Raw genomic sequence first — 16,295 nt, 5'->3', positions numbered from 1 at the left:
AGCTTGGGCTCCTGAGTGTGTCCACTCGTGAGTATGAGAGTGTGTGTGTGTGTGTGTGTGTGTGTGTGTGTGTGTGTGTGTGTGCAGAGATGCGTTATAGGCTGAGGCTGCAGACAGGCTGACTCTTCCTGCCTCCTAAACTATCTGGGCTTGGGCCAGCTGTCACTGCGTTCTCCACACACTACTGCACGTACACACACACACACACACACACACAAATCACTACTGCCACTGATACACAACAATCTCACAATAACCTACACACGGATTAAAGCCTCATGACAAACTGCCTCGCACGTGCACACGTATGCACATGCATGCACACTCAGATAAACAGGTTTGCAGATGCTTTTGTTTACACATGGCGCCGGAAAACATGCACATTTGGATTTAGACAAATTTGCTCACACAAATACTTGAACAAATGTACCACTGCAAACATATCTGTGGGTAAACAGAGGTTTTAAGCCTGGCTGTCAAATTCTCAGAATCTCTTTAAACCAGATAGAAACGTCGATCTGATAAAATATTTTTAAAGATTACGCTGCGCGGACTGTCCCTTTAAAAATGTGTCAACGGCGGCGTTATCTGCGTCCTGAGCGAGTTTAACGAAGCCTGGCGTCAGCTCAGCTTGGTACTTAGTAAAGGGCAGGGTCTAATCTGTGACCCACATGCCAAGGTGTGTGTGACACATCAAACTGAAGTGTGTGTGTGAGTGTGTGTGTGTGTGTGTGTGTTCGTGTGAGTGTGTGTGAGTGTGTGTCATACAGGTAACTGCACCACATACCTGGTGAGTGGACGAAGTAGGCCAGGTAGAGGTCCAGCTCCTTGACCGTCACTCCAATGTGGTGCGGCTGGACACACAGGCCGTGGTTGGAGCACTGGGGCGACTTGACCAGCCGCTCCCCGTCCGTGCTCTCCAGGGGGCTGCCCTTGAACAGGATGACCATCACCAGGTCCAGTCGCCACACCTTGTCGGCCTGGCGGAGGCAGTCGATGCGGCGGATCTTACCCTTCTGGTCGGGGTTGGACAGCACGCAGCAGGGAGGCTTCTTCCCCGTGATGGTGAGCACAAAGTCCTCGCGGAACTCGGGCCGGATGTCCTTGCGCAGCTTGGCCAGCAGGCGCGAGGCCCACTTCTGCTTGATCTCTGGCTTCTCCCCCAGCAGCTCGTCCTTCACCGCGCGCTCTTCGTCCTTGGTCATCCTCTTCTCGTGCTTCTTGAAGTACTTGCGCTTACGGGCCTGCAGGTTGAACCAGGTGTACGAGAAGGCACGGACATGGGGGAGGAGGGCCTCGATGAAGGGATGAAATTCATCCTGGTGAGAGGAAGAGAGACGAGGTGTTAGGGGGCTGGAAAAAAAGGCTCTTAATTTGAAAGAGAACATGCAAATAAAGCTGCCAATACATTTCTGCAATCTTCGATAAAAAATAGGGAAACTGTGAAAATGTGATAAAATGTAGTGACAGTTGTTCAATTTCATTAAAATGATTTTAAATTACAATCTAATTTAAAATGCAATAATTCCAAAGCTATTGGAATAAATGTTCTCAACTGAAATAATAAAGAATGTGTGTTTTTGTTTTTTTTCAACCATTCGGATAAAATATAAATAAACATGCATCGATAAACAAGAAAATTAGTCTTTAGCTTAAGATGCAAAAAACCACAAAGACGACAAATACGAAAATACATCAATTCAAATCACACAGAGAAGCTGAGCCAAGTTGTGCTCCCGTTTTCCTGCTGTGAAAAGAGAAGTTATTCTTGCTGTACCATAATACCTTCACTACATATCTCTGGGCAACAAAGCCCAGATCTCGCCACAGCGTTCCTGTGCCAGGGTTGCCACACACCGGTCGCTCACCACCGCCAAGCTTTGCCGCCACAAGACCACTGTTGAAATGTGCTGCTAAAAGATCAGCCATACCATTTCCTATCTGTGCTACCATGCAAGGGGAGCTCCAACCAGACTCACATTTCCACAACAAACTGAAAGCAGACAGAAATCACCACAGAAAACCACACTGCTAGAGGAAGACAGACGGCCTGGTAGTTACCATTTTGCACTCTCATCATAAATTTGGCACAGCGTTTAAAGTGAAAAAAAAAAAAACCTCCACCACCAGTTTTTTTTTTTTTTTTTTTTTGCCTCCCGCGCTCCCAAATGTAAAGCAAGCACTGGTTTGGCAGCGTTTGGAGAATTAGCGGATGAAAAAAGAAAAAAAAATGTAAAAATTGCGAGGTCGTAAAAAAATTAATTAGTGGACTACGATGCCCGATAAAAACACGAGGAAGAAAATTTAAAAAACAAGACAACAGAGATTTTTAAGAAGTAAAAAAATTCACTGCAGGAGCTCGACCAGAATCATTGAGACGAAAACAAAAAAAAACAACAACAAAAAAAAAAAAGCCGGATAAAAAGTTGTAGTAAAAATTTGTCAGGTAAAAATAGAAACGTTAACAGTATTGCATTCTGGGAGAAAAAAAAACTTTAACAACGGGGACTTAAAATAAACAGTCCTTTGTGCTTTCCAAAAATCTACGAAAAAAAAAAAAAAAAAGTCCTTGGCAAAGTGTAATTGGTGGTGGTGTCTGTTCTGATCCCTGGGCCCGGCGCGAGACTCGTGCACACACACACACACACCGCACACACACACACTCACAAACACACACACACCACACACACAGATGGGGGGGCCAGGGAGAGCAGAGCACAGAATAGGGAAAAAAAAAAAAGAGAGAGCCGAATCAATGTTGGACGAGCGCATACGACCGCTGGCAAAGCCGAGTGCTGCTTCTTTTTTCCCCTTTTCTCTCCAACTCTCTCTCTTTCTCTTTCTGTTTCTCGCTCGCCGTCTCTCGTCCTCTCCGCGTTCTTTCCCTAACCATTGCTTGAGCCTTTGCCAGCACGAGTAGGGCCCACCTATTTGGCAACAAGATGCCTGTAGCCCAGCCAATGCGTTAGCTTCAAGAGCTGAAAGGGAGGGAAAAGAGAAAGAGGAGGAGGAGGAGGAGGAGAAGAGGAGGAGGAGGAAGGGGGGGGGGGGGGTGTCGTGGCAATGAGAGAGAGAGCGTGCACAAGAGAGAGAGAGAGAGAGAGAGGGAGCAGGTGGGAGTGTAAGAGAGCGCGCAGCCTTGTCCGACGTTGCACAATTTGCCAAATCGACAAGTTCCACTCTGACACGGAGGCAAAGTTCAGGGGAGCGAGTCCTCTCCTGCACCAATCCCAGCAGCCCTCAGCCTGCCTCCATCTTTACTATGGCCGCCATCGCCTCGTGCGCCTCGCCACCCCGCACGACAAACCCCCTCCCCCCCCCTGCCCGCCCGCCCGCCCGCCCTCCTCTGTGCCGCTCTGCCTCGCTCTACCCCTCTCTCTGCTTGCATAATGCCACCTTGGCAGAGGATGGCAAAGAGAGGACACACAGCTTCAGAATCCCTGCAGACCCCACCGCCGGCAGCTGCTCGTGGGTTTACCACAGCAAACAAAGAGGGAGAAACAAACCCGGGCAGCCACACTGCTCCGACGGCACACACAGAAATGACCGGCGACATGGTTTAGATACACAAATGAAGAAATGGTTACAGAATTTATAAAAGGGGGACGGCAGAGGAAACAGAATCTGCCTCAGCTGTGTTCAACAGTGTGAGTGTCTCCCATGAAATCCCCAATCCCCCAACATTTTTTGCTCCGCGCTGTCCTCCCCGCGTCCCCGGGAGGATTTGGCGGGGTTGTGCGGCGACGGCTGCCATGTTGCCTCATCGTGGCGACGTCCACGGTTGCACCTGCTCTGCAGACAGCTTTGGTCTGAAGGCACAAACTGCTGCTGAATCACAGAGCGGCAACGGAGGCTTGTGACTCCAAACAAAACAAAATTCAACGTACACATAAATCACATGATTCCTTCGCTCGTTGGCTGTTCTGACAACATCCACGATGCTGCCAACGTGGAAGCAACGACAACCAGAGCGCCGCTCAGAACCTCATGGCGTCGACATATGCGGACGTAAGGACTGAATGTAGAGGGTTCGGTTCATCGAGTTGTCGACTGAGAGAAAACTGGTAGTCGGCAAATTGATTGATCACAAACAATCTCTTGTTCCAGTTTCTCCAACATGAGCAATAGATGTTTTCTCTTCTCACATATGGAGCGAAAAACTCAAAATGATTCGTTTGATAAAGACAAAAGAAGCAGTTTGATGATGTCACCGAGGGCTCGGGGGAAATTATAAAAACACATTTTGTCAACGAAGCAATGAGAGAATTACTCGTTAGGAGAATAATTAAAATAAAAGAGTGTTTGAGACGCAGAATCGTCTGCCCTTGTTTTAAGAAAATGACCCAACAGGTGCAGCATCTGGAAAAACCTAAACACTGAACGAGGCTGACGCAGAGAGGGAAGGCTACGTTTGAAAAATAACGACCAAGGTCATCGGAATTACTGTTTAATCAAAGCCAGACTGCAAATGCACAAACAAAAGACACAGGCACAGGCACTCAAACACTCAGCGCCACCATTTTCTCACTAATAAACATCACAGCCTCCTCACAGCGATGCATTTCAGCCTCATCATCATCAGCCGAGCCCCGAGCATCAGCCTAATGAAAAGCCCACTCTCAGCCATCATCTGTTAACACGGTGAAGGACAAGGCACCTCCGCATTCACTCCCGGTCGCCTTGCGTGTCATTGGACGACGCCAGAGTTTGATGCATGGTTAGATAACGCAACAAAGGAGGCCGGACACACACAGAGGTGTGTGTGTGTGTGTGTGTGTGTGTGGAGAGAGAGAGAGGGAGTGGAGAAGGGACTTAGCAATAAAATGATAATCTATAATTATCACAATGTCCAATAACAAATAAATTGATATGATGTTCATGTTAGAACAGAGAGGAGGCGGAACTGACTGAGCTCAGGGATTAAAACCACAACCTTCACTCAGGAGTCTTTAAACCGAGAAGAAACAATAACGTGAAGTCCATCGTGATAAATATCGATAAGAACATTCTGATCTTGACGTCGTTTTGGGCCGTGGCTCTAAACTTCTCCATCAGCTCCCTCAGCACATAACCAATCGTTACAGCAGTTCAGTTTATGTGGAGGTTTTAAAACATTTGTCGCTCTCTGCTCATAAAGACGAGTGTGGAACTCAGGAGTCTTTAGAATAAATAACATTCACCCTGATAATTATATCATGTATGGACTTTGTGTTCCTGCTCGTGTTTGGCTCCATGTCTCCGTCCCCACCTGCAGCACAGACCCCAGCAGCAGAAGATAACTGGCACTTGGATGTGATCCCCGAGTCTGATGCCTTTCACTCAGATTTAAAGCTTTTCTCGGTGACCCTGCCAAAATGCAAATAAACCACCATTCAAACGTCACTGGAATTTGACTACGAGGGCTTTGTAAGTCATTTTTCCTTCGTTCTGCTGTTTGCGTGAGAAATAAAACCGAGTCACAGAGCTGAGGTCTTCAGAGTGCCACATGGGGGGGGGGGGGATAAGCTGCTCACCGTGCGTGTGCGTGTGCGTGTCGGGCCTGCAGTGGAAGCAGCGTCATCACATGATGAAAGTTCTTCTCACCTGAGGATCCAATCGAGGCCAGAGCGCGCGGCCTTCTGCGTCAATGCGCGTTAATGATCGATTGTCGATTGGACGCGCGTGATCTGCGTGATCCCCCTTTTTTTTTTTTTTTTTTAACAAGTCACCTGTTCACCTACAAAACAAAAGCCTACTCTTCTCCTTCACAGTAAAGGTTCCAGATATTTAAAAAAAAATTTAAAAAAAAGAGCGCGTGGTGCGTTAAGGGTCACGTTTCAAACCTGGAAATTAAAATTAAAATGTTTCTCTGTGGCTTCATCATCCTCGGCCTCGTTCAAAAATCAAAAACGCACCATCACGTCTCTCCTTGTTTCCCCTGATTTCAAAATATGAATGTTTAAAAAGAGGGAATCTGTGCAGCCAGGAATAAAATGGAACGAGCTGAGGAGCAGGAAAATAAGAGCACGAGCCTGAAACGGGTTTTAAAACCCCACGAATTGATATCAATTAATTTTAATATTAACTGATGCACTTGAAGAAAAGCCTGTTTCCTGATGAGGCCCAAAATGACCCAGATTCACTGTCTCTGTTTTTCTTATCATTATTATTTAAGGAGCTGTTTAGAAAAACTAAAGCGAAATATCACTGTGTTGTTTTATTCACATACATATATATATATATATATATATATATATATAACATTTTTACTATATCAAAGATTCAAACCGCATTTTCCACTGCGAATGCGCCAGTTTTCATTCTGCAAAATAAAATAAAATATGATCTGCGTAAAAAGCCTCAGCTGAATGTGGCCTGAGACAAAAGAAATGATTTTTGAAGTCCTTTATTTTTCTATTCTCCGCACGTCTCTGACTGAGACCGTGGCTGCCAACTTCAGATTAACTCTTTCAGCTGCAGAGAAAAAGACTCTTTTACTCTGAAAAGCTCCGTGTGATTCATTAGTGCCTGTGAAGACCCTGCACTGCATTTTAACACTCAAATAATCCACCATTTAAAACATCGGTTTTATTAATGTGCATGAAGAATAATCATATTGTGATTTATTAATAATTAATAATAGTATTGTGTTTTGAGGGGAAAAGGATATTGAAATATTTTTTTGCCTGTGAGAATTTGAACAATTAGGTTAAACAAGGGTTGTTGTACATTTAATGTGGATTCTATATATAGGTCAAAAGGAAAACCAGACAATTAAATATCATATGATATATATATATATATATATATATATATATATATATATATATATATATATATATGTGTTGATGCATATAAAGAGTCTCATTCCACTTTCTTATGTCACATGGAAGTGGAAGATAATGGTTGGGTTGATGAATATAAATAGATAACAAAATTAAAGGCTGCTCCATTTCTGTAAAGTAAAACCCTCAACATCCATATATACACATAAAATAAAGACTATGTAAAAAACTATGCAATTCAAATCAGAGAGAAATTAGAATTATCTTTTTTTTTTTTTTTTATTCCGACCAACCTTGACTGACTTTCCAGGAAAGGATGGAGATAATAGTCCACATCGCCAAGCCAAAAAAAAAAAAAAATCATAATTTTGGCACAGTGAAATGCTTTTTTAAAATTTTGTTATGATGAATTTTTGGCTTGAGTGTTTTGTTTTCCAGCAAACATTGATCATCTCAATAATTTCAGCTTTTTAAAATTACGAGAACATGAAGAAGTGACAGAGTTTGTCTGTAAATCACTGGAAACTGTTAAAGTTCAGAAAGGAACCGAGCCAGTCTGCTCCTCCGCCACCGCTTTGTCCTGCTCCGTCCTGCGGTGGATGACCTCGCCGAGGCCACGCTGCATCTCATTAGACCAATTAAACCACTGTCTGCATAACCCGAGGGCCTCCCAGCCGCCCGGCCCTTCATTAGTGCAGCTTTGTGCTGCTGGGGCTCGGCTCCGTCCTCTCCTGCCCAACTGAGCGTCCCTGACCCCGGACGGAGCCTGACACCGGCTCCCCCTGACCCCGGCTCAGGCCGCTGTGTGGAGAGCCAGGGCAGAGGAAGGTGGAGGAGGACACAGGACAGAGGCTCAATCATTGACTTAAGAGTGCAACACGTTCAGATTTATCCAGGTTTGGATATTTTATCTCCAGTTTAACCTCAAACAAATAAGAGAAGGTTATAAGATCATCATTTCTCCAGGTAGCAGGTGGGTACCGTGGTTTTCGTCTCGAACCAACCCGACAGTTTCCCAGATGCTCCCTGTCTTCTCTGAGCTGTCTGTGGTTCGGTACAGTAATCAGAACAGGCCACAGTGGCTGCTGCATGTCTCCAGGTTGTTATCACACACTGGAATCGTTCCTGTTAATCATTAGAAACTGGCAGGGGGGGGGGCGTGAGATTAAAATCTAGGGGGAGAGTCGCCACACTCTGTCGTTTCTGTGGCTCGCAAGTGATGCGTAAAGATCCACGGCTCGGCGCCCCTGCGTTGGTTGCACTTATCTGAGTTTACACACCAGTGCATTACTAGGTGTGAAAAATCTGCAAGCAATTTGCGGTGGCTGCGTGCTAACGTGCCCGGGGTGGGCCGTGTGGGGGGCAACCAGCAGAGGAAGAGGCACGCACGGCACATTCCAGTCCCACAAAAGGGGCTCTGCTGCCTGGCTGCACTGAAAAACAGACTGGGTCCTTCCTCAGAACCTCTGGGTGTGCAGCCACCGCTTCGGCCCAGACATCAGCCACCGCGGGACGCCTGGTTCCAGCAGGTAAAGACCCATCCTGCAGCACAGGCATGAATCCACACGAGAAACACTAGAGGTTCTGTTCAACGAACGACAAACAAAAGAATCACCTCGTTTATAAGTTCTGAAAGCAGCGAGATCAAAGCAAACCAGATCGCTGGAGGCGATTTAGTTTTTTATGATCCTCTCATGGCCATTTCACATAAAACAACATTTGTTCCTGCTCGCCGAGGTACGAGGCGTGTTGGGGCGTGTGAATGTTCTTGGATGAAGACGGTATTGATGAGCGGAGGAAGACACTGACACATATTCCAAACCTGAACCCAGCCCAGGATGTGCTATTCACGCTGCTGCTTATTGAGCTGGATCCCACTGCAGCTGATTTAACTCACCTACAGTCCAGAAAGAATGTGCTGCTGGATGAAGGCGCCGCCCTGAGTCTCACTAATATGTGTGTGTGTGTGTGAATGCACGTGAGTGACTGGCCGTGCCGGGACAGGCCGACTCAGCGCCACAACAGCCATGACTGAGTGTTTTCTCACTGTGCCGGCCAACAGACGACTGCTGCTCACCCTGCTGCCAGAGCGGACCGAGTCACGGTGAAGCTGCTGACCAGGTTTTCAACGCTTTAGTTGTTCTTTTAGTTTCAAACTATTCAATAACCAGCGGGTTCCCAAGGAGTTTGGTGGCGGAGAGGGCCGCGGTACAAGGCAGCCAGCTTTCAGCAGCAGTTGGCTGATGGCGGGTGTTAATTTTCTGCAACAAAGAAACACACTTAAATTCTTCCCGCTCTCCCCTTTTGGTTTGATGGTCACAAAACATTTGATCCTGCTGGAAGTGAGACGGCGTTTTGACGGCGTTTCGGCAGCTAGTGGCCGTTAGCTCTGTCGGCCGCGCCATCTTTGATCTCGAGCGTGAGGTTGACACACGTCAGGGAGAATTACCAGCACAAAGCAGAGGGACTGTTACACCACAGCCCCTCTTATGAAAAGATCCCTCTGCAGAATTAAGAGTGTCAACACGGCCTGAAATGGAAAAAAAAAAAAAAAAAGGAAAGGATCTTCAGGTTCATGTGTTAACTTGCAGCTTAACAAAGCTGTAGGGCTTTACTCCTCTTTTCAAAGAGACGAGTATGAAATGGTAAAGTCAGCCTTTCACACACGGAGACCAAAGTGAGCTGAAACAACACGGTTGTGCTTTCAAACCCGAGACAAACACTGGAGCGGAGCGCTGGTGTTTGTTGCCTGTTCGAAGCCAAACCTGACCACACAACTGTTGTGTTGCACTGGAGCGAACCCGACAAAGCCTCAGACACACACACACACACACACACTCTAATATTAATCACCAGCTCTTGTTTTAAAGCTGCCTCTGCTTTACATTTGAGCTTTTTGTGTTGCAGCCTTTGTGCGAGTTAATTTACGAGAGAGCACAAGCGCTGCGTTAACGCGCCAACAGCTTGATGTCAGATAATATGTTGCTGCAGAGTTTTATAATATATCACACATGCTGGTTTTGACCTGAGCGTCTTCACTTCACTGCTTCTTCGCTCAGTCTTCTCCGTCCACGGTCACATTTTTTCCCCAGCATGTGTTAAAACAGTTGCTGGATGCCAACGTGAACGCTGAGGTTTCACTTCCTGTAACGATTCCTCCTGTTCGTGTTGGCCGTAAAGGAATCCCTCCATGTGGTAAGTGACGAGGGATAAACTCCACAGCCCTTCTGTGCGTCAGTCAAATCAAATATCTTCCAAAGTTACCGAAGCTTCGCTCTTTGCTGAGCTGCAGTCGAGGGGAAAAAGAGGGAATATTGAGCTTTGGAAGAAATCCTCCTGATTTGTTTAACTCAAACTGCCGAAGCCTCTTCTTAACTTTAGAGGGACTTTTTCTGCACAGAAGGACTAAAGGCTTTTGTCTCCCATCACTCACACTAATGGACGACATGAACAGAGCGAACTGATTACAGCAGGATTAACTTGTCTCGTACGGGAAAAAAACGGGAATTGTTTAAAGACAGATCGGGAAATTTGTGAATCTCGAAACGGTCGATCGATATCCCACGGAAAACCTCATCTTCGAGCTATGAGAGAAATACTCAAAAGTAACTTAATATATTGCATTTGTTTTGAGGTACTTTTACTTTGATGCTACTTTACACACGTCACCAGATTTATTTAACTTCTGGAATTGTTTATTTTTCAAATTAAGATTTTACATATAAAATACAACATATTGAAATGAACAGTTTTAAAGGTCAATGAATTATTAAAAGCAGAAGCAGCTAAAACTCAAACATGCATGTTAATGATTGTACCTCATAATAATATATAACTGGAATCTCTTCTGTGCAACGAGTCATTTGGTTTTCATGCTGCAGCCACAGATAAATACAACTTTCTATTTGAATTTATTCAGATTTTCAGTCAGGCTCTGAAGAGAGCTGCGTTCTTTCACTGAACACATCATTTGTTTCATTAAATGGAATTTCTGCAAAATTCAGCCCGACATGGAAACGTTGAGCAATCACAGATTCACACTAAACAAAAATCTTTTTTTTTTATCATTTTAGCCATTTAACACGAAAACATCTGCATCTTTCTTTGTTTCATATCAATATTCACTGAATTCAATACGATCATTTTTCATTGTTGCTTCAGAGAAAATGCGGTTCGACGCAAGAATTCTCCGTAAATTCAGAATTAAGTAGAAATGTAAATTAAAAGAGTCATTAAGGTTTGTGGTCACGATGAGTTTACAGGCTACTCGAGGTCATGAAGGCCACGGGTTGGCCCGGCGAAGGCAAGAGCCGCGGAACTCTAGGCTACAGCGCTGATGGACTCGGGGCCAAAAAGCAACGGGCCCTCGCTAAATAACCATTTCTCTCTCTTCTACCAGGACGTCACCAGAACCCCGGAGCAGTGGTTCTGACAGAGAGAAGGTGAGACAGACGCCCACGGACAGAAGAAGTCAGTGTTGTCTGCGGGTCGGTAATTATCTATGAAAACACATCTGAACGTGGCATCGGGCTGAATCAACATCGTCGTTAACCTCGGAGACGCTGCCGTTGCGGTTGGAGGACGGAGATAAAACAGACGGGTCAGAAACTTCCCCTCGTGCTCCGACGTGCTGATTGCACAAGACGTGAACTGGGAGACGTTGTGCATGTGTAGCAACAGATGAGGCCAAGGCCAAGACAGAAAAACTCCCTCCTGGAAAGTAAAGCCCGCTGCTAATGCAGTGTTGAACGCTTTGCAATCAGACAAATAAAGGGGCAATCTAGCACACAATCAAACTAGAGATTTAGCCTGCTCTGCTGCCAACAGCGAGGGACCTCCTCTTTCTGAACAAGGGATGCACTATTGACTACACCCCCCTTTCTCTCTGTCTCTCTCTCTCCAGTCTTCCCTCTCTGCCAGTCTGAAAGGCGTGATGCCAACCTTTCCCACCATTGGGCATGATGCCCTGCCCTTTATGCAAATGCTTTGCCGCCATCCCCGACTCGCAACCCCCTCCGTCTCACCCTCCACGTCTGTGCACACCCCCGTCATGGCCTCCTGTCTATATATTCTTTTTTATCTTCATACTTTTCCGTCTGAATTAGCCAAGAAACTGAGCTTAAGCTGTAGCCATAAGTTATTAATTAAACCCTGATGATCTGAGGTCCTGCCTGTATGGATCCTGAGCTGAGTGAAAACGCTCCGCAGCCTTTGGGCCCTGCACTTTGTCTCGTGTCTGCCGTGGACACAAAGCACCAACCAGGGGCGAATATTTGACAGAGGTGTGGTTGTATGTGTCTGTACGAGCCCTGATAAAGAAAAAATACAAAATAGAAGACAGAGAACAGGAGGGAGGGCAAGAAGGGCTGGAAACAAAAAAGAGAAAGTAAAAGAAATGTAGAAAAAATGGAGGAAGTAACTCCAGCTCACTGAAATACATTTACATTCATTAAATCATCTCATTTAACGAGCAGCCAGACAGAAAATGTGACGTGGTGATGAACCAGAGCTACAGAAAACAAGAGGTTAATAAACTTACTGCTGGCTTCAATTAGAAAGCAGAAGTTACTGATGAAATGGAAAAGAAAGTCAGTCGTGGCGGACACTGACAGGTCAATCACCAAACAGGACAGGTTCATAAAGTAGTAACAGAGAAAATGGAAAAGAGCAAAGGAGAGAGAATAAATCAAAAATTAAAAATGTGTGAAATGTAAAATATAAAGGTTTGTAATCAGGATTCTAGAAGAGTTAACACAGAGGGCCGGAGGCTGAAGTCCTGCTAATGCTGTTAAAGAGATTCTGCTGCTGCTGACGGGCGAGCGTGGAGCCGCGGGGTCCACTCAGGCCGGACGGACTCAAACCCTCACACCGGAAATCATCACGCCGCTCGACCAGACGCACACATGCACAAACACAAAACGTTATTTCTGCAGGTGTTGAGCAGAAAATGGCTTAAGACTCAATAAAACTATTTAAAAACTCACATTGAATATTTAGATTTTTTTTTTGAACCGGACAGGAGCAGCGCGCTCCCTCGCAAAAGAAATCTCCATCTCAGTGGCAACAAATGGAATTCTCTTTCCTCCAGACAAACAAACAAAGACGTCTGAAACCCCGACAGTCTAGACCAGCGACGCAGCACCGCAACAATCTCCAAATATAAACTTCGGGCCTTATTTCCCAAGCACTCCACACAATGGCTGCTCTAATCTTCCTGAGAGAGGAGAGACGAGTAAACAAAACAGGTTGGTTGAGGGAGAATTAAGACTTTAACACCCTTTTCCTCTTTTCGCTGAGTGCCACTCACACACACACACACACACAGACACACACACACACACACACACACACACACACACACACACACAGACACACACACACACATCCCTTTCCCCTCTTCCTATGCAGACTTCCTTGTCTGAAGTTACAGTAATAAAGTTTTCAGAATGTGGCGCTGCCAGTAAGTGACGGCGAGCAGTGAAGACAGACGAGAGGTTAAGGAAGGTGAAAAATGCAAAACAAGGGAAAGACAGGAAGCTGTGAAAGTTGTGTTAAAGTTCCTTCCAGTAACTGTAAGTATACTGAATGCTCGAATAGTTTTATCTTATACTTTAAAATAAATATCTTTATCTTAGTATCCAGTACCAGCCAACACAAAGGACTAGTTTGACGTGTTTGTGTAAATATTCTACTTTTGTTAATCTGGGTAAATAACATAGTAGTAGTACTATAAAAAATAAAAACTTTAACCTAGTACTCATGTACTACAACAGGCCATTTGTACCCAGTGTCAGTATTTGTGTATGTATGTGTATCATTTGTATTTGCACATTATTTTCTACAACTAGCATTTTCGTTGCGGTATATGAACGAACAACAAGAAGTACTGCGTCTGTGCATCGGTGTACTGCTGATAACACTGAGCTTAGGGCAGGAAATTACTACAACAATACTCAAACTTCAGATACTATTACATCCTCAGCGTCAATTAATTTAGAACAATAATAAACCAGGAGAAAAATAAGGATATATTAGAGCATAATTAGCTTCCGTCAGGCCGAACCCAGTGAAAAATAGAAAGTGTGTGTGTGTGTGTGTGTGTGTCTGTGAGTGTGTGTGTGTGTGTGTGTTGGAGGGAAATGAATGAGGCCTTTTCTTGCAGCAGGGTCCAGATCAGAGCTCCTAACTATGGGATTTGGTGCTGTTGCCTTTCTCCCCCTGGAGGGAGTAATTAGGTTAGGGAGGACAACTGCCGCATTGTTTTAACAGAGGAGGGATTGTGCCGGCCAAAGTCCCACCAGCAACATGCTTCCCTCACAACAAAAAATGCCAAACGGATTCTGTGGCACACGGACGCACATCAGCACACGGAGAGAGAAACTTTTTTTCTTTTTTTTTTTAAGAGATTTCCTCAGTTCAGTTATTCACAGAGGGACAAATCTGTCTTTTTTACGCAGCGAAGGCTTCGGTTCTGTGTGTATCCTATGAAATGTCAAATATAGTCCAACAGTGTCAGATATCCTCTCCTGTTGTTGCAGTTGTGGGATCCTGGCTCTTTGTGGGACTCGGTTCCCTCCAGTTTAACTGCGTCTACTCTCTCCTGCATCCAGAGGCTTGGCAGCACATACCGCTCCTAACTAGTATAATATGGTTATGATGCATTTGCATTCCTTCCAATCCCTGAGGAAATACAATACGCCTATATCGTCTGTTTTAATCACGGTCTGCTTCCAAGGAAAGTAAAAGGAGAATAGGAACAGCCACAGCTATAAAGACTCTTTCTCAAATATACTTCAAGTTCGTTTAAATACATCCTCCGCTGATTGATACAGAGTAAATCAAACAAATCATGCTGGTAGAAAAAATAAAAGGACATGGAGTGCTCCCCAGTCTACTGTATTTATAACACACAGACTACGGCCTCTCTCACTCCCGCCCATTTCCCTCTCTTCTTTCTCGTCCTTCCTTGCTCTCCTCCTGCCGTATTTCTTTCTATAATCTTTCTGGACCGAAGGAGAGAAAAATAACGCTGCTGTTGTTTTACTCCTCTAAACCATTCCCAAGGCCCAGAGCGCCTCAGAGTATTAAAAAAAAAAAAAGAAGAGAAAAACGCATAATATGCACCTCTGCAAACCCGCCCACACCATCCCTATTCACTTTCATCGTAAATCTCCGCAGCCTGGCTGCAATATACCGTCAATTTGTGGTCCCCATATGAGTCCTAACTCCTGCTTCCAAAATACCTCAGCTCAGGTGTGCAGACGGAAAGAAAAAAGGGGGGAAAAAGCCGCGGTGAATAGAATTAACGTGCGTGAACTGATATGCGACTCTAGCAGACAGGGCCAAGCGGCCTACAGGAGTCGTCTCTCTGCGGCAGCTTGCCACAGGTGGCGGAGATGATTGCACTTTATTCCAGATGATGACCATAATGAGCCCAGTCTTAAGTTTCACGGGACACGCCGACGAGACTGACAGCAGCTTGACATGTCAGACAGCCGAGCGCTTGCGGGTGCATTCCCTCCACGTCCCGCTTCAACAGAACTGCAGCCACAACAGAGGAGCGGCACAGGCTGTTTCTCCATTACGGCTTTTTTAAGTTGGTCGCATCACGAAAAAAGGACTCCTGCGGGATTATTAATCAGCGAACATGAACACCAGCTACACATCTGAATAACAGTGAGATGTGGAGAGAGAGAGAGTTTCATTTCTAATGAGCGTTGGACGAGCAGACCCGGTGCCACGCCATGAACTCACGGGGCAAAGCTAAATGTGGTCCATCTGTGTTTTGTATTTTAGCAGTGACATGGAATCCTTATCCTGCACCGAATTTTCCAGTCAAATATACAACTTTCCATGTAACACACACTAATCCTGCAGCTATTTCTCTGAGCCTAAACAGAGCAGAAAGTTTATATTTGAATTCCCTCGCAGAGGACGCTGCAGCTGTAGTCGGGATAGTAGTTACTGCAAGTCGGGGGCCAAGAGAAGAAGCCGCAGAGTCGTGTTCGAGTCGAACCCTGAGTCCCGCTTGGCCTTCGTCTCCTCTGCTCAACTCTACTCTACTCTGACGCTCTAATTTTTTCTTTTAAAATATATCAACAAGAGTCTGTTTGACTCTCCTGCAACCCTGCTCCACTGTCACCGGGGTCTCACGCAGCCCCGGGCCTGCTGCGGCAGCCTGCAAACACAAGTCACAAGAAGTATAGAGCGTGCACTCATACCCAACACATACACAGACACTTCCACACAAACAGAGTCGGTTAATAACACACAAACTCCCGCCCTGCAGCTCTGTTTGCTCACAGCTGCCAGGCCTCCTCAGAGTTCATGCGAGGTAAAGATTTGTTATATTATGCAACCGAGTATAGATTTTCCACCCCTGGCCCCGCGCCAACTTCCTGCTCCGAAGAGCAAGCTCTAGCACTTTGTTCCCTGGGGTGACAGCTATTCCTTACTGGATGGGGTGGCCGAACTAGATACGCAGACAGAAACAGACGGGGAAGGTAACAGGACGACATGAGAGGCTAATAA

The 16,295-nt window shown here is 45.5% G+C and overlaps 1 protein-coding gene across 9 annotated transcripts in view; it reads right to left on the bottom strand.

The window, feature by feature from the left end:
• Positions 1 to 623: 623 nt before the first annotated feature.
• The window catches only part of nfixb (nuclear factor I/Xb), a 61,710-nt gene continuing 46,038 nt past the window's right edge, over positions 624 to 16,295 (bottom strand). For 7 of the 9 annotated variants that reach the window (XM_069524531.1, XM_069524529.1, XM_069524527.1 and 4 more), the window contains one exon: positions 624 to 1,319. In XM_069524531.1, the coding sequence (XP_069380632.1) occupies positions 639 to 1,319 (681 nt within the window). In that variant the 3' untranslated portion in view covers positions 624 to 638. Of the gene's footprint in view, positions 1,320 to 1,785; positions 2,812 to 16,295 lie in introns of those variants that run through there. The other 2 variants (XM_069524526.1, XM_069524533.1) reach the window with 2 other exon arrangements.

This window comes from Paralichthys olivaceus, chromosome 5 (genome assembly GCF_024713975.1).
Source record: "Paralichthys olivaceus isolate ysfri-2021 chromosome 5, ASM2471397v2, whole genome shotgun sequence".
Lineage (NCBI taxonomy): Eukaryota > Metazoa > Chordata > Actinopteri > Pleuronectiformes > Paralichthyidae > Paralichthys > Paralichthys olivaceus.
The sequence above is the reverse complement of the archived record's forward strand: the minus strand, read 5'-3'. Positions and strand labels throughout refer to the sequence as shown.